Genomic DNA, 25746 nt, shown 5'->3' on the forward strand with positions numbered 1-25746 from the left:
GCATTTTTATGAATTCCGGTCGTTGGTTGTTCTGACGGCATTATATAGTTAAACCTTCTGCCAAAATAATGAAAAGCAAAGTCGTACCGACGCTTAATCGTGCGTTGGTTAAATCTAGCACAAAACCGACAACTAGCAACGTCGTGGTCAGGTTCTAGGCAAGGAATATAGTCAGAATGAAAATCCTTATGAGGTATTTGCATCCCACAAGAAATACAATTGTTAACTTTTCCTGACATCGGTCTGGAGCAAGAAAAAAGTTTCCCCAACGGGGTACTTAGCTTTATTGAAAACTTTGGATCTGAAATTCTATTTTGAAAATCTCAGGAGTCGGACGACCGGCACTTGTGAACTGCTTTTGCTTTGGGCACCGCGTGGCAAGAAGAAAATGGCATCAGCTGCATCTTTTATACCCCTGGCACACTGACGTTAGGGAAGAGGCGACTGCAACCGACGCCGGACCAGGACTTTGGAATTCAGGCCAACTGCGGGTAGCCTGCCAGCAGGATAACCCAAGTGTAATGACTGCAACAGTGAAACACGATGAACATCTGCTATAAATCTCACTTGCAGCAGCTGAAGTGAAACGCTTCCATGAAACTATCTGTTGAAAAATCTACATGAACAGTACAGAGCAATTATTACAGTACTACACAATCAAATTTGTAAATATTCTCATTTTTGGTCAGTGAAAATGTTGCTGTTTACTCACCAACAGTATGCAATACCAGAAAACCAATGACCTGACAATTGTCAGTCACTGAAAAAAGATCTGAATTTCTTGATTTGTTATCTAAATAAGAAACTGTGAAGTAAGCAAGCTTATTAGAAACTACAAGCGGGATGACAGGAAAAAAAGCTGCTGTCGACTACTTATAGGATCATAGGAGGTTACTAGGCTATCGATCCGAAGGTCATTTCAAGCCTAGCCGTTTCATCCTAATGTAATACCATAGATACTCTAGTCGATATCCAAGATTGTATTTATTAATGACTATCCATGTCCAGAAGGACTGTGGGTGCTATCCCTGGTAAGAATTTATGGTGCCCCATCCACTCGTCCAGGTTCCTTTTAAACAGAGTCATAGATGTGTTCTGTTTCACATGAACTGGCAGCCTATTCCAAAGACACGGCAGTCGCTGGGAAACAAATCTGTCCCTCCAGCAAGTCCTATTCAAATTGCAGGCCATATTTAGGTCCCTGGAATGGTTAAGTTCCAGTCCAATTTGATTTCCGGATGTGGAGCAAATTCATTAGGTTTAGGTCAGAGATTGCTCTGTAAGCCAGGCATGTCTCCCTTAAGAAGTCTATATGATACGGAGTATAGTGACAGGGACTTTAGTCAGTCGGTGTAAGGCACATGCTGGAGCCCCTTGATCTTCTTAGTTAGAAACCTCTATGGTCTCTCAAATTGCTGCAGGTGCTTTGTAATAAAATTTAAATGCACCACAAAAGGCTTTTTCAGTAGCTTACTGTTAGCATAAATCAGAGCACGTCCTCAAAAAAAGGAATCGCTGGCACTGTGTCCAGAGAAAGCCTAAGAAATCCCTGATTTGAAGCTCTGCCATCATTAACATATGAAGTAAGCCAATCCATTGACTGTGTACCCCTAGTATGACACATTCTAGGTGCAAAGTACACTGTGGTAGAAAGACAGACTGGAAGACAAAAAGGAAAAATGTATCAATATGGTAGTCGCAATCAGATTATTTGGTAGTATAACAAATTATAAAACAGTACTTAAAACTTCAATTGATGCTGAAGCAAGAGTATTACTCAGAAGATCAAAACATGGTGAAAAGCATGAATATGTGGCATAGAAGTCCTGATAATAACACAGATGACAGAGGTTCGAACATATTGGGCAATGGAATAGCCGACAAGGGAAAGTGAAAAAAAAACGGCTACAGTCAGTTCCCCCATCTTGTGGGAGGAATGTGGATTAGTTTGCTGTGGCAGTGACCATTAGCGGAGGGTCTCAGGGTGCACTTTCAGTACACAGATCTGTAGCCAAAAGTCAGCATATTTACAGTATTACACATGAATTACAGTGCCAGTACTGTGACACACCAGTTTGCTTTGGCAGCAGACATGTCAGATCCATGAGAAGTTGGGTTTGACTAATGGATAAAATAAATCCACTGCCTTACCAGAATGTGGCATCCATTAGCCATTTGGTAGTTTCCTAGCCTGGGAACAATTAGGGTCTGCCCTTAAATGCACGGAACACCAAGCTAGGAGGTGAAGCATGACTCTCTCTTCATTAGGACAAGGCCGGGGCTAGTGCAGCATGTGGAGTGATGAGGACTGAATTCCCTCGTTGACTGCCTGGATGATAGTTCTGGTAAGTTGGCTCTAGTTTGAGCTCAAGACCTACGAATGTGAGGGGGATGACAACTTACAGACACATGGGATGGGGGAATACCTAAAAAAAAAAAAAAAAAATTCCTATGAAGGTTCCAGACTGATGAGATTGTGATGCCGGTGTCCATTCCAGACTAAATAATCCAGTTAATAACTGGCAAAAAGAAAACAGTGAGTAAATGCATATGCAACTGTCCCAAGTGCCAAGATGTCACCATCACTTCAACAAATTGTAAGCAGATATTACTCTGGGATTTAAAACAACATATGATTTAAGGCTATGTGCGGTGCAATTTAAACATACATTTGCACCATACAAGGGCCATTTAAACAGAAAAGCATTACTTATTACACTCAGCTGCAATGCTGACTGTTAACCAGGCAAACATCATTCTGGTTTTCATAGATTACATAAAAGAAAAAAAAAAAAAGTGTTCAATTAAAAGAATTTTAAATGCACCCTTAGACATAGGAAAGTGGAATCCCTACATAACAACCATAACCAAAGTGATCAGAAAACTGCCACTAAAATATGAAGCACAAGATGGTACACGTTCATCATGCATGGATCAGATAAGTTTGTCTTGTACAGACTATACTCAAATAGGATCGCTTGTTTGTGTCTTTCAATAAAGGATATTCCAAATTTTAACTTAACTGTGGACTACCTACTACTATTTTCTATTTTATTATTTTGTAGTTCATATTTTACAGTTCGAGTTTTATTAGTGAACTAGGTGCATAAAGTACAGTTTTGTACCTACCATAAATGTAGATGTTCGAGTGCGCATACAGCTGCAGTCATCACACTAGGGTTATCCTGCCGTCAGGCGGTCCTCGGTCGGCCAAATTCCAAAGTCTAGGTCCGGCGTCAGTTGTCGTCGCTTCTTCCCTGATGTCAGTGCGACAGGGGTATAAAAGAGGCAGCAGATGCCATTTTCTTCAGTTTTTCTTGCCCCAGATGTCAGGTGCCCCAAAAAGGAAGGCAAAACATGATGTCATGCAAACATACATAAGTAGATAAATCAAAACAGTAGTTGCAAGCAAATACACCATAAAGGAATACCCCAAATAGGTTGTATGTTAAAGGTATTTGTCATAAGCCCTGTCCTAAGAGGGGATGGAGGGAGGGTAACCTGGACTGCAGCTGTATGCGCACTCGAACATCTACATTTATGGTAGGTACAAAACTGTACTATGTTCATCGTGCATACACAGCTGCAGTCATCACACTTGGGTAGAATCCCAAAGCTAAGTAAGGGTGGCTGGTACTAAGCGGAATTAGGAGGGGCTAGAATACCCTGCAGGACTGCTGTGGCAAAGCCCGCCCTAGATTTTGAGTACAGTAGAAGGTGGTAGTGCTTGGAGAAAGTGTGCACTGAACTCCAAGTAGCTGCTTCCAAAATGTCCTTGGTAGGGGACCCCCCTGAGGAAAGCTGCTGACGTAGCTGTAGCCCTGGTGGAGTGGGATCTGATGTATACAGGCACTGATTTTCCATGAAATGAATAACAAAAGCATATGCAGTGGGCTATCCATTTTGACATAGTCTGTTTGGAAATAGCCTTTCCTTGAGCACCTGTAGCATAGGACACAAAGAGCTGCTCAGATTTTTCTGAATGACTTTGTTCTGTCCAAGTAATAACAGTTGCCTGTGAATGTCCAAGGAATGTAGTAGCCTCTCTCCTTTGTTCTGTGGGTTTGGATAAAAGGTAGGTAAATGAATAGACTGATTCAAAGCCACACTGGATACTACCTTTGGCATGAAGGTAGGGTTGGTTCGTAAGGAAACCCTGTCCTGATGGAAGATGATGAATGGTAGCACAGCCATGAGGGCCTGTAGCTCCGAAACCCTGCGTGCTGAAGTAATAGCCAGAAGGAAGGCTGATTTCCATGACAAGTATTGTAGCTCTGTTGAAGAAGCCAGCTAAAAAGGAGGCAGTGTCAGCTTCTCCAATACGAAGTTGAGGTCCCAAGCTGGAGTTGGTGGTTTCCGTGGGGGGTTTATATTTTTTGCCCCTCTGAGGAACTGCCTTAATAGAGGATGTGAGAATAAAGGAGGATCTGTATTGAATGGTGCTGAAATGGCTCCACTTTCCAGGCCTGTGGATGATAGGTCATTGAGCAGAAAGTTGAATTTATAATTCCAGTGCTGTATTCCACAGGGTCATGGCTTGCCTGCACAGGGGGTATGAATGCGTTCTCCCCTGTTTGTTTATGTATCACATGACTGCAGTGTTGTCTGTCCTTATTAATAGCTGGCCTGGATGCAATAGGTCTTTGAAGGTCATAAGAGCATTTTGCACGGCTAGCATCTCCTTTTGGTTGATGTGTAGGTGCATCTCTTTTTGGGACCATTTTCCCTGAATACACTGATGTGTGCTCCCCAGGCGTAGTCTGAGGCGTCTGAAGTGATGACTTGAGTTGCTTGTGGTAAACTAAAAGGAAGGCCTGTGTTTCTTTGGCATGCTTGAGCCCACCACAAAAATTCCTTTTGAAGGAATGGAATGAGTGGTATAATTGTGTCCAAGCTGTGGCTGTGCTGAGACCATAAGTTTTTTAGGTACCATTGTAGTTTCCTCATATGCAGCTTTGCAAATGGTATTAGTAGGATGCAAGATGCCATGACCCCAGAGCCAGAGCCTGAAGGATTTTCCTTGCAGTTAGCCTGGTTAAAGTTGCCATTTTGTTGTAGTATTGTGACAGTTGCCCTTGTTTGTCTGGCGTGAGGTAGGCCATCTGGGTTGTTGTATTTACGTTGGCACCCAGGAAAATTATCTGTTGAGAAGGTATTAGTTTTGATTTCTTTTTGTTCACTGTGTACCCCAGGCAGTTTAACAGATTTATTACAAACACCAGATATTGCAATAGAAGGTCCTTTCTGTCTGCTTGGATCAGGCAGTCATCCAGATATGGGTAGATTTGGATTCCTCGTTGTCTGCAGAAGACAATTACTGATGCCAGGCATTTCGTAAACACTCTGGGCGCAGTAGATAAGCCAAAGGGCAATGCAGAGAATTGGTAATGGGTTGAACCTGCAAGAAATCTGAGGTATCTTCTGCAATCTTTTCTGATAGGGACATGCAGGTATGCCTCCTTGAGGTCCAACATTACCAGCCAAGACTCCTTGCCCAGCATGGGAAGAAGCTGCTGTAATGTGAGCATCTTGAATTTTGGTACCTCTAGATATGTGTTTAGAATAGATAGGTCTAAGATGGGTCTCCAATCTTTGTCCTTCCTTGGTACCAGAAATAGTCTTGAATAAAAACCTTGACCTTGTTCTTTTGCAGGTACCTCTTGAATTGCTTTCATATCCATGAGAATGGAAATTTGCCTTTGTGGCAGGTTTGGCATGCCTCTCATTTTTGGAAGGGTGTGAAAGTGGAACCTGTAGCCTCTGTCTATAATATCCAGAATCCATTTGTCCTGTGTAACAATGTGCCAGTTTTTTGAAAATAAGGCCAGTTTTCTGCCCAAATGTGCTGCCATTATATCATTGTTTGGCAGGCATAGGGGAAAGTCATTGCATCTGTTTTCTAAATGACTGTGGTCTGTCTTCTCCACCTCTGGGGGTTGGTGTTTGCCACTGTCTAGCTCTGTAAGACCCTTGAGGTTGTCCTCTACCCCTTGGGCATCTGTATCTGCCCCTTTGGGGTCTGTCCGTGGCTGGAAAGGACCAATTTTTTGAAGGCTAGTTTCTGCTGAAGCGTGGAGGCTGCACCTGCAAGAAATCTTTAACTGTTTGCATAGATTTTGCTTTTTCCTCCATTTTCTTTAGTACCTCCTCAGCTTTAACACCGAACAATACATCTTTTTGTATTGGTGCATCTAATAACTTTGCTTTGACATGATCTGGTAAGGTTTGCTCTTTGAGCCAAGCATGCCTATGTATGACAGACCCTGTGACAGCGGCTCTGCATGAGGCCTCTAAAGCATCAAAACCACACTGCAAGGTATGTTTCCCCACTTGTTCTGCTCCATGCAATAAATCCTGCAACTCTTTCAAGTCTGGTTGTTCTGTTTGTGTCATTTTGCCTTTCAGCTGAGATAGCAAGAACTGTTGGTATTTTAACATATGAAATTGACAGTTTAATGCCCTCATGGTTAAAGTGGCTGATGTATACACCTTTTTCCCCCACCTTTCTAATGCTCTAGAATCTCTCTGAAGGCAAAGGGTTTTAGCAGTAGAGGCCTTAATCCCCTTGGGACCCTGTGAAATTGTTTCTGGGTCAGCAGTATGGCTTTTATAAAGGAACTGGTGAGAATCAGGAACCCTGTAATATCTGTCTGATATAACAGGGACTGGAGGTAATGAGTCTGGATTAAGACTGGCTTCTGCGTACACATCATCCAAAATATCTAAGACAGGAGGAATAGCCAGGGGCCTATGCTGGGGAAGTAGTAGAAATTCTGAGCCTTTTCTTGGAATCTGAGTAATCTTGGCCTTCCCAGTGGAAGTGCTCTCTCAGTGTATGCAGGGTTTCCCCAAAAGAGAAGTCCTCAGGGGGCGAGACCGAGGGAATAGACTCCTCAGCATCAGAGTCTTCAAATGGGGAATAGGTGTAATCCTGGTCCTCAGAATGGTCTGAAGTAATAGAAGCTTGGTCTGAGGAAGGGCAGTCTTCCTCCAACCTGGGTCTTTTGTCTGAGTGGGGTTGAGAACCCCTGATGACAGTAATCAAATCCTCAGCCATTTTAAGCATCTGTTTTTTAGGCATGGGGCCTTGAGAGGGGGTGGTCTGAGGCCCTGTTTTTTTTATTTTCATTGCAGCTTTAGATTTAGTGAATGTTTTAAAAGAGGAGGTGGCAGGCCTGAAAACGCCTTCAGAAATGGCAGGCCTGGCTAAAATTTCGGTTTCCCCGCCAAGAGTGGCGTCGGTATCTGCAGTGGGAATAGAGACAGAGGATCCTGCGGCCTCGGGTACTGAAGTCGCCGGTAAAATAGTTTCATCGGTAGTCAGGGGCTGCGTAGGCGCCTCGCTGAGAACCAGAGAACCGGTAGTCGGCCTAAGCGTGATCTCAGTACTCGGTGCAGGCCTCGGATGCCTATCCTTATCCCTGCGTCTTTTGCCTAAAACTGGCGTCGGAGCATCCGATGACATGATATAATTAAACTTTTTGCCAAAATAATGAAGGGCGAACTCTGCCCGGCGCTTAATAGTGCACCTGTTAAACCTAGCACAAAAACGTCAGGCCGAGACGTCGTGGTCTGGCCCTAAGCAAGGTATACAGTAAGAGTGAAAATCCTTATGCGGTATTTGCTTCCCACAAGAAATGCAATTATTAACTTTTTCTGACATCGGTCTGAGGCAAGAAAAGTTTCCCCAATGGGGAACTTAGCTTTAAAGAAGACTTCGGCTGAAATACTGTTCGTAAATCTCAGGAGCTGGCCGACCGGCACTGCTTCGGGCACCGTGCAGCAAGAAAGACTGACGAAAATGGCGTCGGCTGCCTCTTTTATACCCCTGCCGCACTGACGTCAGGGAAGAAGCGACGACAACCAACGCCGGACCTAGACTTTGGAATTCGGCCGACCAAGGACCCGCCTGACGGCAGGATAAACCTAGTGTGATGACTGCAGCTGTATGCACGATGAACATCATATTTTAATGAGTGAACTTCACATCCTCCACACATTCTTCTTTGTTGGTCTTGTACAGACTAGACAGAGCATCTCAGTGCATAAACCACATTCCTGTGCAACAGGTTCTAGTTGCAAATGACACAAACCTTCTTGCCATTTATAAGTTCACACTGTAAGATATTAAAAGTGGTTATGATTTATATGTCCTTAGGAATGGATAGAATAAAGTTTTGATTGTAGAGAAAAAAGTGTTACAAGAATTCAGTTTCAAAGGTTTAATCAGAAACCAGCAACTACACTGCAAATAAAACAATAATGGCAATCATCTGATTTTAGAAACACGGCTCTGGAATCTACTCCAGCAGACACTCCAAATTACCTGATGAGTGAAGTTAATTTTCATAGGGTATCCCTTTTTTTCTGTGACACACTTAAACTGCCCATGGTATAGGAGTTCTTCACTGTCCAATGATTGAATTCTGGAAACTGCAATGGAACGGAAAAAACAGTAGTTTTTTTCAGTAACTTGAAATTACTAAATTCTGAAAAAAAAATTTCTGCCTTGAATGATGAGAGAGAAAACTTAAAGGGAAAACAGATCAGCTAAAATATCTTCAATATAAAAATATATTTTTCAGTGTTCAACTTTATATCTTCAAAAGTGTGTCCTTCGGCTTTTCCCAGTTAGGGGTCGCCACAGCGGAACTCCGGTCTGCTAATGATTGGCAGTAGAGTTTTACGTGCTGGCTTGCCAGGCCTAACGCACAACCTTCAATGAAGGAACGCCCATTCACGCATGTCGCCACACAGAAGACGCTCTGAGAAACAAACGGGCAACGTCTAACTGTGAGGCGACAACGCTACCACAGCACCACCACTGCAGTACATATCTTCAAAAGTGATACAGAAGCCAAATTTCCACAGTTTAAAATAATCAATATTACAAAATAGACAGTAAAATATAAGCAACTAAAATGAATGGCAACACAAACAAGATTGTCGCACAATATTTTGCCAGCAGCATTTCTGGTTTAAACATTCAGGTGCAAGTGTACCAAACGTCAAGACACACAATGTTTCCTTATGTAAGACCGCTCTCCAACATTATAAGATTCCTTATCAGATTTAAGCATCTGTTCTGAAACAGTGTCTTATTAAACTGATGGTTTACCTAAATGTACAACATGAAAGTGCTCAACCAATGGGTGCTCGCATCTCCTACATTTAATGTCCCCCAAATGTTCATGATCCCTGGGTACTTGAACTTTTGACTAGTTTGCCCTACACAAACTGTACTACATATCATCTCCGTGCAACTACCGGTGACGCAAACTTACTTCCTCATTTACAAACTCAAACTGCACGAAACAAAAAATGAAATCTAGGAATAAAATTCAAGCTAAACATCAATTTTCTATTCCTATTTTGACTTAAAGCTTTGGGGCGGTTGGCCCCAAGAATTATTGGATCAACTAGGCAAGAAAAATGCGTCAAGCTTATCAAAGGATACATAAAAATCAGTGTATACCAAGATTAAATGTTCCTCATTCTGAAGGAGGTATGGGCCTCCTCGAAATTGGCTACATGTATAGCTCTGCAAATGAGGAACTGCACATTTATCTGCTGAACTCATCAGATCCAAACATACTGAAAGTTTTAAAGCATGAGAAATCTAAAAAGCTCATGTCTGCTTAGTTTAGCAAAAGCATTTTAGAATAAAGTGTGAATGGAATTCAACTAGAATCAGACAAAAATCAGACAGCAACTGAAAGTGCCAAACAACAAGAAAGACTATAAGGATGATCAGATGACAGAAAAAAAATTGGAAAATCCGCAAATATTGGGGCAAGTACAGAGATCTCCTGGGACAACATCATGTTGACAAAGACTGGACACAGAAATGGTTAAGGAAATGTAAACTGAAACCAAAGGATGAAAGGCTAATAGTGATTGCCCAGGACACTGGATTATGTACATGTTGGTTTGCAAAAATTGGAAAAACTGACAAATGCAGGTACAGTAAAAATGAACTGAAAACAGTTGCACATCTTGTAGCCGGATGTGATACACTCATGGCAGACAGCCTGTACACTGAAAGGCACAATAACATTGCAAGACTGCTGCATTGCGGATTGAGCAAACACTACAATATAAAACTAACCTGAAACACAAACTACACATTACAGAGAATGATGACATTCATATCAACAGTTAAAAAAACAGATGCAGGAAAAATGGATATAGCAGTCATGAAAAAAAAGCCAAAAGCAGCAATAATCAGAAATAACGCCATAAAAAGCTTGTAAAGTAGATACTAATCTAGCAAAAAATGTCAGAGCAAAGAGTAAATTGTTTTCCAAGATAGGAACTTCAAAGGAGAAGGGTCACATGAAACTTGTGTATTTTTTTTTCAAAAGACCAATCAAGATCCCAGAGGAAGAAGCCACCAGAGTTTTATGTAGGTGGATATGTAAAATCTCTTTTTAAAACTTGAGAGAAAAGGGGAGGGGGTTATGGAGAAGACAACCAGATACAACAGAGATTTAACTCTTGATAGACAAATCAAACCCAAAAGATAATAACTCGCACAAATACTTTAGAAGTAGAGTTGTCTCTCTTACCATAAATGCAGATAATCAAGTGTCTCCACTGTTGCAGTAAAAACTACCTTGGGTCCTTGGCCAGCCCAAATACCAGAGACTTTTCCCTCTCCCTAATGGGCCAGCAGAAGCCCTCCCCTTCGATGTTAGGAAGTCAGGGTAAAAGGAGAGACTGTCAAGCACTATTTTCACAAGACTTTCTGGCCCCTAACCATGTCAAGCATCCCACACTCTCCATATTGTAGGGCAGGAGCACAAACCACCCATACTGTTGCCTGAAGGGCCATTATAAGGGAAACAAATCTGTAAGGGGGGGGGGCAAAAGAATACGGGGAAGGGAATAGGGTGCCTACTCCAACCTAGAGGAAGAAGAGACTACTGCAACAGTGATGACACACATTTTTGCTAAGTAGACACAACAATGCTATGTTCATAATTTTTTACTGCTGAAGTAATAACTCCTTGGGAGATTTCCCAAATGCCAATGTTAAGAGGTTGGAGAAAGAACCAAGGTGAAGCTAGGATGTCCTGCAGAATTGCAGAAGTGAACCCAGCTCTAGAAAAAGAGGAAAGATTATAGTATTTGGTAAAGATGTGAAGAGAAGTATATGGTGCTTCCTCCAAAATTTTCTTGGTAGACATACCCCTGTCGAAGGCAGTAGTAACTGCTGTAGCTCTAGTGGAGCAGGTGTCTAATGGGCTGTGGCACAAATTTCCCATAATGTTTGCAGCAACATTTAATACAATTAGAAATAAATGTAGAGGCAGTCTGCTTGCCAATTGGGATGCCTGATTTGTTAAATGCAAAGACCACAAACACCTGGTCTGATTTTCTGACTTATTTTGTCATATCCAAGTAATATTACAGTTACCTATGGACATCCAATGTCTGAAGGATCCCGTCTCCCTCGTTTTGTGATTTATAGGAAAAAAGGGAGATGAATGGCTTGATTCAGTGAGATCTCTGTGACAACCTGGCATATAGGATGGGTTGGTCCTTAGAGGACACCCTGTCAGGGTGAAGCCTGAAGAAAGGCTCTGTGCACATAAGAGCTTGCAGCTCAAAAATTCTCCTAGCTGAAGTCTATGACAATCAAGAAAGCAGTTTTAACCTTTTAACTTAAGACTGTCCTACCTGCAAACTGACAATTCAAAAGGCAGGAGAGTAAGCTTTTTCCAAGACAAAGTTAATGTCCCAGGATGGAGCAGAAGATCTTCTTGGGGGATCTGGTGTGAATAATGCTTCTAGGGAATTGTTTTTCCAGCGGGTTGGAGAAAAGAGGGGACTGCATGGGAAGGCAGGCGGATATTGCAGAGGCATGAATTTTGATTGAAGACTAAGAAAGGCCTTTTGAAAAAAAAATTCAACCAAGTAAGATAATACCAAGGGTAGCTGCACTGTCAAAAGTTTTTGCCACCCAGACCTGTCCATGAGAAGAAGACATCTGTCCTCCAGGCCTTGTTGTCCTGGGCTCTTGTGCAATATTGCATTAGTTGCTGTTTTTCTTTGGAGACAAAAGTCTACTTCTGGCACAACTCATCTCTAAGTGTTTTGGCACGGTTTCTGTTCAGCATCCATAACATCCTGCTCAGATGGTCTGCCAGATTGTTTTCTCCTGGCAGGTAGTATGCTGTAAGATGTAATCCCATTTCCTGAGCTGCATCCTATAACTGCATTGTTAAGTGGCAGGGAGGAAGAGAGTGTATCTAACCTTTTTTTATGTACCACATAACTGTGGTATTCTATCTTCCAAAAGGGTACTTGGTTTCCAGTTTTTTTGAAAACAATCATGCCATTGAATACTGGTATTTCTTTTGGATCGATGTGTGTCCAAATACAGTAGAATCCAATGGGGTCTGAACTTGAAGACCAACAGAATGAACATTCCATGCTGAGCCTAAGGTTATGACCTGATAGTTTAGTGTGAATTGGAAGGGAACTGCCTTGATTTGAAGACATGTTTTTATCAGTCAGTGAACTTCCTTTTCCTGGCAAGGAGGAAGCCTTATTTTGTGGTTCAAAGAGTGTTGGTGACACCACATTGTTTTAGATACCACCAGTCTGGCAAGGGGTATTATTAGAATGTGGGAGGCAATGTTCCTCAGGGCCCAGAGTATCTCACTGGCAGTCACAGACACCTGAAGTAAGGAATGGAAGTACTGGGTTAGGAAGGCTGCCTTCTCCAGTGGTAGAAAAGCAATTCTGTCTTATCTATGTCCAGGAGGAGTTATTACTGCAACTGTGAAAACGCAAAACATCCTGATGAGCAGGTTTTAATCAAAGATAAAATAAGACCTCCAGGGAAAGGCACCAGTGTTTTTAGTCAAATAAGTAAAACCTCTTTTTAAAACTGCTTTATTTGAGGTAGGATAAAAAGGGGAGGGGATCTCAGGGCAAACAAGCAGATATGGGAGAGAAATGAATCTAGACAGATGAATAAGAAAGGCCAAAGAATGACAACTCAAACAAATACTCTAGAACCAGAGGTGTCTGAGCTTAGAGAGGGCAACCTCTAGAAAAATATTTTCCACGTACTCATCCTATTATTTTCTAGAAGTAGCTTTCCCTCCTTAACTACCTGCTGCACATACTCAGACAAAAGGAGATTGAAAATTCTCAAAATCATATTACCTAGACAATCAATTTAAGAACTTGGAGGGGGGTGTTGTCATATAACTCCTAGTTTGCGTGAAATGCCCAACCTGTGAGGAAGCTTACGGTAACTGCCCTTGGTCATATTCAAAACAGAGAAGTACTGCAGTCTAAGCTGAAATGGAATCACCACAATTAACGTTGGGGAGTCCTTTTGAATTCATAAAAGAACCCCAGTTATATCAGAGCAAAGGGTGAGATCATGCAGGAGCATTCACGCTCATGGTAATAAGAGAGCATCTGATTTCCAGACAGCATTAAGAACAATTTCTTTAACTATCTGTTTTAAGTGGAGTTAAACAGATCTATTTGAGACTTTCCACACAGGTGAATCATTCCAGGAGGATCCCCTGGTTTAATGTACATTTATGAGGGTATACTGTGGTCCTGTTCAGATTGTTTGCCACAACAGTTTGCTGACTGAATTTAATAACTTGTAAAGGGAGTTGGATCTGGCTACTCCCTGTTAAAATATTTTTGAGTGACCACTAGCAGAAAAATCTACAAATGACAAATGACTCAGAAGACAGAATTATAAGCTTTAAAATGGATTGCTAGTTCTACAACTAGGCTCTTCTCCTCCTCAACATTCCTCCCAGTCAAAGGAGTCTACAAACATTTTATCGAATTAAATTACATGAAATGTGGCCAAAGAAACATGAGAATACTGAAGAGCATAAGACGTTTCCAGTTCAACTATCAGATGAGAAGCTGATTGGAAAATCTCAGAAATTGCTCCTAGTAACAAAGTTAAAATACAGAATGAGTACAGAAGACATTCTAGGAAAATCACACTGTGAGGAAGAAAAAGTTTTAAAAAAGTTGTCAGAGTTCATGTGAAATACCTGCCTGAGAAATAGGAGTATCTGCAGAAAAATTATTAAAAATGACTTCAGCAAATTGTGGCACTTGGTCAGTTAGTCCCACTAGGCTAGTGGCTTCTTTTCAGGAGACCTGAGATAGAATTTATAGTACTGGGGGAAATATGAACAGGGCATCAGTGACTTTCCCTGATTCTTACTGACAGATGCCATTGGATCTTCCACATCCACCTGAGCTACCATCAACTCAAGCAGATGGGACCTTGGTTTAACATCTCATCCAAAGGATGAAACACATACACATGTATATATAGCAGTTCCAACCCAAAGCTGCACTGCTGTGTTGGCAATGCAGTCACCTGGAATGGCATGAGAACCCACAGCCTTCAAGTCTTCTAGCACTAAAGGCAAGTACGCTATCTGTTGCACCAACAACACGGCAAATATTTAATTCCAACACTAAATCAGCATGCTTTCTGGAACCACTGAATGCCTGAAAAGCACTCCACTCACAACACTTACTATCTACTTAAGGCCAGTATCTCACAGGTTCAACATCATAGATATTTTAGCATAGTTTTTATCAATTCAAAGAAAAGTTGTCGGCAATAATAATGAATTGAAGGAATTTATCTGGGAGGGAAAGTGGGCAAGAGTTAAGTGGGATAAGTTGATCCTTCCAGAAGAACAAGGTCGTTTAGGTTTATCTGATCTGAAGGGCTACACAGTTAAGGCTCACATACATGACACAAGCAGAAGGTTGTAATTCAAAGTAGAAAGGGATGATAATGAAGCAGGGATGGAAGTTGAAGAAACACAGAGAATAGGATGCTGGATGCAGATCCTTAAGAAGAATAACCACCACCGCCATACAGAACATTATATTCATAAAGTAGCAGAAAATTGTCTAAGAATTAAGCAAATAAAAGAATGGAGAAAGGGGATTTTGCCAATAGGGATGACTGCAAGTAGGGTTATAGAAAATAGGCAAGAGGGGCTGAAATTTAGTGGAGAAACCTGGCAAAGGAACCAGGATACTGGAAGCAAATAACTCAAGCAGGAAATGGCAATAAAGTGGGATGATGCCAAGAAGACATTTGGACTGCAGGCTAGCGAATGGCTTCCCTACCAGGGCTTGATCTCAGGATACAGACAAAGAGAAAGGGATAGGGTATTTTAAATGAAAGACCTGTTCTGGTAGAGTTTTTAGTTGAATCTAGAACAGAAGCAGCTGTTAAAGAAGGAATAACTAAGTAGGGCATATAAACTAATGCAAGATAACTATAATAATCATTCAGAGAAGGTTACAAAACATTGGGAAAAATCAATTTACAAGAAAACAATGAGAAGACATAAGTATGGCTCTCAAGTATGCAACATAGTCCAGAAGATTTAGGATCTTTGCTTGGAAGTGTTTGCATAGGTATTTTTATACTCTAATCAGACTCAAGAATTTTCCTCAGGCAAACAGCAAATGTTGTAAATATGATGGAGAAGAAAGAGGTAACTGGGAACATATCACTTTGGGAGTGTAATGAGTTGCCAGACTTTAAAAATTCCCTACAAAGTACTTTAATCAGAAATATTAGGTGAGCAAGTGGCTGTAAGGAAATGATTCTTTTGAGATGGAATACAGGATCTTATTTGCTTCAACACAGTAAGGCCTTATTAAGTTTAATTCTGTTAGCTGCCAAAAACGCAATTACTAGGAAATGAAATCAAATTCTACACCAACTGTATATGAGGAACTGAACATTATAAACGATAAAAGAAACTGGAAAAACGATCTTTAGAAAAGGAAACAAGCGAATTACATAGAAGTAAATGGAAACTGTGGGAACAATACTTGCGTAATAATGTTTAGGAGGAGTCATTAAGGGAAGGCAGGAATTCAGCAAGTTTTTTTGTAATGCTGGACTGATTATAGTAGCAAAGAAATTATATGTGATAGACAGTGTATTTAAATGAAAGAATGTTAATTTGTTGTTTTCTTTTAATGTACGTCTGCCTATGTTTTAAGTGATAATTTAATAAAGGTTAAAAAAAAATCATCACAGAGATCTTGAATGTGCCAAACACTTTTATTTGAACATCAAGCATAAAGTAGTGTGGAAAAGGTTCTAAAACAACTTTTTACATACTAAACATCAAGTGGTAGGCAAGAACTCGGAACACAATACTAGTATTCTGAAAGTAGCAATTGTTAAAATAGGTACATTTTATCTCATGTTTTGAGAGTATGAGCAACCACTGCCTCACCCTAAACAGACTTACTAGAACTCAGTTACTATTAAAGCCTTCATGTTACTTGACTACACTCTGATACAAAACTATTACACCTGGAATAATGCCCCCCCCCCCCATCTATCTTACCTGGAAATTAGATCCAGCAATTACAAGCTGTGATGCCATCTCCTCTATACTAACAATAAACAGAAAGGAATTTAAACTCTTCTAGGCAACATGGAATTTGCTACTCACAGCATTAGGTATGGTGAAAAATATGATTTATTCTTATCTAAACATCAAGCAGGACCTAACTCACCCTTTTATAGATGAGGGTAATGATTCAATATCATCTCCATTTTGTTAGAGGATACTGCATATTGGGGGTTATCCTTTTCATTACATTGCATTGCATTGCTGGTAGTCTGCTACAAACTGTTTTCTTTCATGTGTAACCAATACAGTTTTGAATGTCTAAACTTTCAACCCAAATGTAACTACTGTTTCAAATGCACAGACAGTTAAGCAATTGTAAATGTTTGTTCCTTTGTGCCCAAGTCATGGTTGATAATCATCCATGGACAGCATCTCCGAGTCGTAGATATAGCAGACATACATCAAAACAGGTGGCGGTGGTGCTGCGGTAGCATTGTCGCCTCACAGTACGACATTGTCCTGTTCGATTCTCAGCTAGAGCATCTTCTGTGTGGAGACATGCGTGAATGGGCGTACCTTCATTGAAGGTTGTGTGTCAGAGCTGGCAACTCGACACGTAAAAATCTACTGTCAATCATTAGCGGACCGGAGTTCCACTGTGGTGACCCCTAACCGGGAAAAGCCAAAAGACACAACAACATCAAAACAGGTGGCAAATGTTTGTAGTCTCAGTATCTTGAATTTTTTTATCTTTCTTTTTGTTTTGAAAAACCCTGACTGATCATTTAACTAACTTTAAAGCATGTACACACACACACATTATATATATATATGTATATATATCCATATATATATATACCCATACATATACACATATACATATATATATATATATATATATATATATGTGTGTGTGTGTGTGTGTGTGTGTGTGTATGTGTGTATGTATATAAGCCATCATGGTAGAATCCAAATCGTATACACAGTTCAAAAAATAAAAATATATATTTTAAATATCATCAATCTTAGTCCTGACACAAAATGTAATTCCTAATATCATGGTAAAATTATACTCTGTACAGCCTTCAAACTGTACAAAGCATTATGCTCCAAAGTAAATCCATTTTCACATCCTCAAACTCAAAACAAAAACAATGGTTTATTACTTTTAAATCTTAAGTCTTTAATTATAATAATGCATGACATATTACAATAAGACAGTATAATGTTGAAAAACAGGACCATGTCTTCCCTGCTACTACCTTCCTTATGTCTCTTGCATTGCCAATATGTTTGAAATGTCATTCTGTTCCCACTGAAAAACCTGATCCATTCTGCAAAGGTTTCAGAAAAGAAGAATCATTACAAGGGATAATCAGAAGAAAAAATCTCCTTAGAATTAGATTCTGAAGGCTGAGGGGAAATAACTTCACTTGTTCCCTCTACTTCTATTCTCTGTTCATCAGGGTGGGAATCATCAGAAACTGGATCACTTACTTTCCTCTTACCAATACATCCAGAATGTGAAGGGTTAAGAGCCTGAACTAAGCCCTGAACTTAGCTCAGTAAATTTTCCCTATCTAGGGTAGTAAGGACAGGGAAGGATAAATGTTTAACTTTCTACTTTTTTTTTTTAACATGAACCTCCACAGAAGCAAACAAATTCATGTCAAGGGCATCACCCTGGGCAACAGGCAACTTAGTCTGGCCAGGCACAGACATTCCTAGCTTCTTTTTATAAAACCACCAAAGACAGTTCCAAAATCCACACAACAAAGAAAAAGAAAAAGGCCAGTGAATTCTAGCTCTTCCATTCACCAAGCATTGTTTAATGCCACAATAAAATTCTCTATACTATTGGACGTCCAGGAGGTTGTGTTAAGCTTTTGTGAATTTTGGGGACACAAAAAAACTTTGCTACTGTGTTCTCCTTAATTGTGAATTTATTTGTTACATCATTGGCTGTGAAATAATGCAATCTTACCCCCTTCTTTAATAGTATTTGTAATTCGTGTTGTGCTTGAATTAAGATAGTTTCATCTACTTTACTACAAATCATTTCATCACTTAAATGTTGCATGCACATTTTAAAATAATCATTCGAATTCATTACCACCAGTTTTGCCCCCCTTATCTGATGGTTTGAATACTATGTTACCATTCATACTCATTTAAGTTTCATCTACTCCTTTTTAGTTAGATTGTATTCTTTTCTCATGCCTTCAAAATCATTCATTTCTTTTTCTAGTATTAAATTAAAGGCATTAAAAAAACGCTGTATATAAGCATTTTTAAATGGAGGAATGAAAGTACTTTTTGTTATGATTTTAGTTGCGTCAAACAGACTGTATGCATTACTTTCAGTTTCAGAATCACAGGAGTAAAAATTATCACTATTACTGGAATCAGTTTCCATTACTAACTCATTACCATTTTTGCACCCATTGTTATAAAAATAATCTTTAAGGTACATTTTAAGTACTAAACTGAAAATTTCTCCTTTCATTTCGTATGTGTCTTGGCAGAACTGTCGGTATAAATTTTAAACCTTTATGTAAGACTGACAGTTCTGTTTCATCAAAAGCATAGTCGGACAAATTAACAACATATTTCATAGTATTAACATTCTCTCGCTGGTTAATTAGTCCATTTGCCTCGTTTATATCGGCCCTATCCTGGTCTCTATAATTGTCCTGTCCCTGCCAACCTCGTTTCCTAGTTCCATAATGTTGACCATTGGAGCCTCGAAAAGTTCTTCAAAAAGACTCAGCATTGTCCAGTCTCGGTAAATCTGAAAATTCTTGATCTACCACTTCTTCTTCTAATGAAGACGCCCTGCTCTCTTCAGATAAAAAACTTCTATTTTTTGCTGCCCGGATGTGTTGTTCTCCTTTTGAAAACTAACGCTCCGTCATTTCTGTTGCTGATTGGATGAGAGCACAAAGGCTTTCTTCCGTTCGAAAGCTAATTGGATGAGACAGAAAGGCTTTCTTCCTTCGTAATCTCTGATGTCTCTCTGAAGTTTGCTCTTTTTCCGATTGATTAAGTCCTTCTCATAGGATAACAATTGGTCATTGATGTTAGTTAAAAAAGATTCCAATGCAGAATTAGATGTTATGCTGGTGATTTCTTCACATAATCTTTTTGTCTCTGCTAATAACTTATTTCTCTTGAAATTGTCTCTTTCTATGAGAATTGACACCCATTCGGAGCTACAGAAGTGCGCTGCAGCTATCCACCTCTCCTGAAATTTAACTTCCTGTTCTTCTGATAATTCAAACGGGGAGGAAGGGCTTTTCACTGCCCGAAGACGTTGTGGTGTGATCTCTAACTCCTGATATCTTTGGAGACTATTGATATTATAAAAAACAGATATCTCTTTAAAGATCAGTTTTTCCAGTTGAGGACAAAGTTCTTGTGCTGCCGGTAATGAAGAAACTTCTGTCCTCTTGCCCACCATGGCAAAAGGATTAGTGGTTACACGTTGCTGGGAATCTTCCCATTTTTTTAAAACATTAATAACTGCTCTGCTTTATAATTCAGGTGTAGTATTTTGCTGACAAAGTTGCTTCATTCTCCCCCATTGTCTGCATACTATTATGACCACTAGTCTGTCCATTTCTGTGGATAAATTCCATACCAGTCTCTCGAAATATACGGGGAAAAGAGCACAAAGATTCACTGGTCATAAATATATTATAAAACCACTGAGGACAGTTCCAAAATCCACACAACAAAGAAAAAGAAAAAGGCCAGTGAATTCTAGCTCTTTCGTTCACCAAGCGTCGTTTAATGCCATAATAAAATTCTCTATACTATTGGACGTTCAGGAGGATGTGTTAAGCTTTTGTGAATTTTGGGGACGCAAAAAAACTTTGCTACTGTGTTCTCCTTAATTGTGAATTTATTTGTTACATCATTGTTTGTGAAATTATGCAATCTTACCCCCTTCTTTAATAGTATTTGCAATTTGTGTTGTGCTTGAATTAAGATAGTTTCATCCACTTTACTACTATTTCATCACTTAAATGTTGCATGCACATTTTAAAATAACCATTCAAATTCATTACCACCAGTTTGCCCCCCTTATCTGATGGTTTGAATACTATGTTATCATTCATACTCATTTAAGTTTCATCCACTCCTTTTTAGTTAGATTGTATTCTTTTCTCATGCCTTCAAAATCATTCATTTCTTTTTCTAGTATTAAATTAAAGGCAATTTTGAAGGCATGAGAAAATAATACAATCTAACTAAAAAGGAGTGGATGAAACTTAAACAAATGAGTATGAATGATAACATAGTATTCAAACCATCAGATAAGGGGGGCAAACTGGTGGTAATGAATTTGAATGATTATTTTAAAATATGCATGCAACATTTAAGTAATGAAATGATTTATAGTAAAGTGGATGAAACTATCTTAATTCAAGCACAACACGAATTACAAATACTATTAAAGAAGGGGATAAGATTGCATTATTTCACAGCCAATGATGTAACAAATACATTCACAATTAAGGAGAACACAGTAGCAAAGTTTTTTAGTGTCCCCAAAATTCACAAAAGCTTAACACTTCCTGGACGTCCAATAGTATAGAGAACTGTATTGTGGCATTAAACAACGCTTGGTAAACGGAAGAGCTAGAATTCACTTGCCTTTTTCTTCTTCTTTGTTGTGTGGATTCCTAGCTTCTTCTCACAGACAGACAAAAGTGGTTCTCCCATGCCTGCAGAAGACACACAACTACAGAGGACATGTCTAACCCTGGTTTGTGATGGCTGAAGGACATCAGTGATGTAACAAAGGAAAAAGATGAGTTGCACGAGAAACCAGAAATAGCCAGTGCAAGATTACCTACCTGTGGCGGAGGCAAAGCAGCAGCCCGCAGAACTGCCAAAGACTGCCTATAGATTTTTTTTCTTCTGCCCAGTGGTAGAAAATACCAAGGAACTGGTAAACTGTTCCATGGTTAGGCCCAAAAAGAAGCGTGAAATGTAGTATTAATATACTTTCCATTGACAATTGTCGATAAGTGTTTTCACAAAATAACTTACACAAGCACAAAACACACTTGCCCCAGTCCTTAAAATAATTGAGAAAATTATTATTTAAAAGTTTGTAAACTTGTCTAAAAACAAGTTTACACAAAGCATATTGGAAGGAACATGCCTCATGACAGTCCCAAACCCCAAAACAGTACAACCAAGCAAAAAAGAAACCATTCTCTAACTAAAACAGTACTTTTATATGTAGAAAGTTTCATCTCCAAAGGGAGTTTATCTGCCCACCAATGGAGAAATGCTATCTTAGGTTCATAGGTCAGTAGTAGGCTAAATGCCCTTGTAGGCTATTTTAAGCTTAGCCAATTATTTATTTATTATTTACATTTGTTAACTGGGTTAGTCTGGCTGAGCTTTTGGCTCATTTTCAGCAGACCCCCGGGGAGAAAAGCTCCTCAAGACTAGAAAACAATTTATTAAATTTTAGTAACATAGTAGTAACAATCAGCCAGACCTGGAGAGAAAAAAAGCTCCTCAGGTAATTCAATTATACAGAGTATTAACAACTGGCAGACAAGTATGCGAGTTGTTACAAACAAGGTTTTAAACGATTAGCAAAAGAAAATGCGACTAGTTACAATATTATTTAAGCTGCTTAGAGCAAAATGAGTTAATAGTTAGGCAAATGCTTACTTAAAGTGGCGAGGATCTAGTTGTATAGGAGTTTGGAAACAAGAAAGAAAAGTAAGAATGTCTAGTAGAAGATGTAGGGGAGGTAGAGTATAGGAGACAGTCTAGACAGGTAGGTTGTTTTGAGACTAAGAATTAAGAGTGGGTGGAGATAGAGGAAGGGAAGAGGTAGAAGAGGCAGGGAAACAGTGTTAGAGATACATTAAGAGTGATTAATTATCCCAATTGAGAATCAAACCCTGCACCTTGTAATTATAAGGCAAATACCTTAACCACTAACTATGCCAAACTCCAAACCCATGCCACTGTTTTTTTCCCTCCCTGCTCTGCCAATGCTTCCAATGATCTGGGCTCGTGAAGCGTGCCTTCAAACTTTGGAATGTGGCCCGCTGTTACATCTTGGGCAGGATATAACCCATATGGCTTAAGCTACCGCAGCATTTATCAAATGATGAAAATTTACATGATCTTGCATCACTCTCCCTAGTCAGCATACACAAGCAGTTAACATAGTCCATACTCCATGAGTTCTAACACCTTACATCTTAAAGACTGAAATTCTGCAAGTTTGGCTTTTTTTTTGTTTAAGCACGAAACATCTTTATTAAATTATCACATGACAGACAATTTTACATTTATATAACTGAAAATAAACCTTACCAACACAATTTCAGTTGCAAACATTATACATTACAAACCATGCTGACACAAATGTAGTTGCAAACATTATACATCACTTATAATATATCCAGTCATTGTCAAACATTACATAGCTCATGCAAATCCTGCCTTCTTTTAAACCTTGCTTCTCCTCTGCATGTATTGATGCCACAATTCCAATTTTTCCTATGTAATTTGATCCTACCCTTTTCTAAAGATTCCAATTTCAGTTGTTTTATCTCTGTTACTATCTCCGGTATTTCCAGTAAAGTTGGCTTATACCTTGATTTCCATTTTCTAGTAACTGCTTTTTTGGCAGCCACCATAATTAGATTCAGCAAGGCCTTACTATGTTTAGACAATTCTGACTGTATATCATAGCTAAAAAAAATAATTTCCTTACTTACACCAATTTGCTCACCCAGTGTCTCCGATAGAGCAATCTGCAGGGAATCAAGTCTGCCAACTCATTACAGTTCCAGGAAATATGTTCCCAGTTACTTCTTTCTTCCTCATCACACCTCCAACATTTGCTATCTACCTGAGGAAAAATTCTTTGGAGTCCTCTTGGGGTATAAGGATACCTATGTAAACACTCCCAAGTAAAGATCCTAAATCTTCTACATTTTGCTGAATATTTGGGAGACATACATATATTCCCCCATTGTTTCTTTGTGAATTGCTTATCCAAGCTCTCTTCCCAGTCCTTTCTAACCTCCTCTGATCGATTCTTATAATTTGTCATGCAATGTTTTATATACTCTAATTATTCCTTCCTTAAACTTCTTTTCTAAATTCTACTAAAAACTCTACCAGTACTGATCTTTCGTTTAGGCCCCCCCCCCCCCTGTTTCCTTCTCTTTGCCTATACTCCGATATCAATCCTTGATAGGGAAGGCAGTCTCTAAACTGCAGTTCAAATAAGTTCTTGGCATCTTCCCATTCTATCCCTCATTAGTTATTTTCTCCCAATACCTTGGTTCCTTTAACAGTTTTCTCTAATAAATTCCAGCCCCCTCTTGCCTATTATCTGTATCCTTAATTGCAGTTATCCCTATCAGCAGAAACTCTTTTCTCCATTCCCGTACTGGCTTAGTTCTTAAAATACTTTCTGCTACTTTCTGAATATAATATAATATTCTGAATGATTACTGTTATTCTCCTTAAAGGTATGCATCCAAAATCCTAGTCTCTCCTTGTTTCTTGAGCCTTCCCCTGTTTCATCATCTCTTTCCACTTTGAATTAGTTTCCTGTTTGGGCTATGTACAGGAGCCTAAAATATACTGCACTGAAATACCCTTCAAATCAGGAAATCCCAAACCACCTTGTTCTGGTAGAAGAATAAGCTTATCCCACTTGATTCTTGCTGTCTTCCCCTTCCAGATAAAATCCTACAGCTCATTAATTGCTATCCACAATTTCTCCTCTAGTTGATGTACACAAGTGAGGCATATTTTTTAAGACTAAAGGGACTAAAACATTTTAACTGCTTGTATCTTAATATCGATATTCATGTAACAGAACTTCCATTTTCTCAGTTTTTATATTATCTTTTGTTTAGTCTCTTATCACATATCATTAGCTGCCGTACAGGAATCATTTTTAATCCACACTCCTAAATACTTCATTTTATCATGTCCCCATAAATACGGATATCGCTGAACCATTCATGTGTGGGCACATAATTTACCACTATTGCCTTTGTTTTAGCTTCATTCATTTTGTATCCTGAAAAGATTTGAAACCATCTCAAAATGTTTCACAACACTGTAATGTCCCTCTTTCTGGCTTTGTTTGGTATAAAATAATATCATTGGCAAACAGAACCAAGGTTTCTTGACTACCACACCAATTACATCCTTGACTTGCTGAATCCCTTATTTGCTTTGCCAATGGTTCTAAATCAAATGCAAATAAAGGGGACAGGAGACACACCTGCCTGGTTCCTCTGTTCAAGCAGAAATTATAAGAGAGGGCCCACCCACTTTAATTTTCACCTCCAATTCCTCATATATCCTCCTAATCAACCTTATAATTTTATCAGGGAACACAAATGATTCCTTCCATTACTCTGCTCATAAAGTCCCACTTTACTCTGTCAAATGATTTTTCTGAATCAAGACCCACCAACGACAGTGGTACTTTCTTACATTCTGCTTTCCTCTGGAACATCAGTGTTCTGTTAATGTTGTCAGATGTCTGCCTCCCACCACAAAACTGCACTGATCCATATCTATCAATTTTATCATCACTTATGCCATTTTTTTAGCCATTATACACAAACACTTCATAATCACGGTTTAGTAATGATATGGGCCTCTATGAAGCTGGATCTGATGGATCTTTACCCTCTTTAGGTATTACAGCTACCACCGCTTTCTTCCAGGATGTTGGTATTTCTCCTCCTCTTAAAACACTGTTAAACAAAACCTTCCAGATCTATCAGTTTTTCCCTCATAGTTTCCAAACTTCCCAGGAATAGATGGCATTCCTGTTTGACTTTCCTGTAGATTTGTTACACATCACCATTTTTAACTCATCTCCTCTTACCCTTAGTAATTGAGCCCCCTCTACCTCCAACTTTGGTATATTTCATTCTTTCATAAACATTTCCATTTGTACCTTTTCTTAAATGCCACATTCCTCTGCTTTATCCAGACATTTGTAGAATTTCCAAAATATTTCTAATATTTCTACAGGATCCCATGTTATCTTCCTTGTTATAGGCTCCCTAAGCTTGGTGACTACAGTTTAAACTTTCTGTTGCCAGAGTCATTGTGCTAACAGTTTTTGTGCTCTAGAGTTATAAAAAAAAGTTGCTTAACAACAATCTTTCTAGAACTCGCGCATATTATCAAGGTAATCCCTTATTTTCTGTTTAGCATTCTGATCCTCTTCTTGTTCTGTGAGATTCCCCCTATTTTGCAATACTTTAATATTTGTCAGTCCCTCTAAACAATTATTGTCACTTCTTAACCATATCTCCCT

General features: G+C 39.3%; 1 protein-coding gene across 1 annotated transcript in view; it reads right to left on the reverse strand.

The window, feature by feature from the left end:
- Positions 1-25746, reverse strand: part of TAF1C (TATA-box binding protein associated factor, RNA polymerase I subunit C) — a 1469099-nt gene that overhangs the window by 1279739 nt on the left and 163614 nt on the right. The window contains exon 4 of the mRNA XM_044078672.1: positions 8327-8433. Within this exon, the coding sequence (XP_043934607.1) occupies positions 8327-8433 (107 nt within the window). The remainder of the gene's footprint in view (positions 1-8326; positions 8434-25746) is intronic.

The sequence above is a fragment of the Protopterus annectens genome, chromosome 1.part1 (assembly GCF_019279795.1).
Source record: "Protopterus annectens isolate FY-2018-M chromosome 1.part1, PAN1.0, whole genome shotgun sequence".
In the NCBI taxonomy this organism is placed as follows: Eukaryota; Metazoa; Chordata; order Ceratodontiformes; family Protopteridae; genus Protopterus; species Protopterus annectens.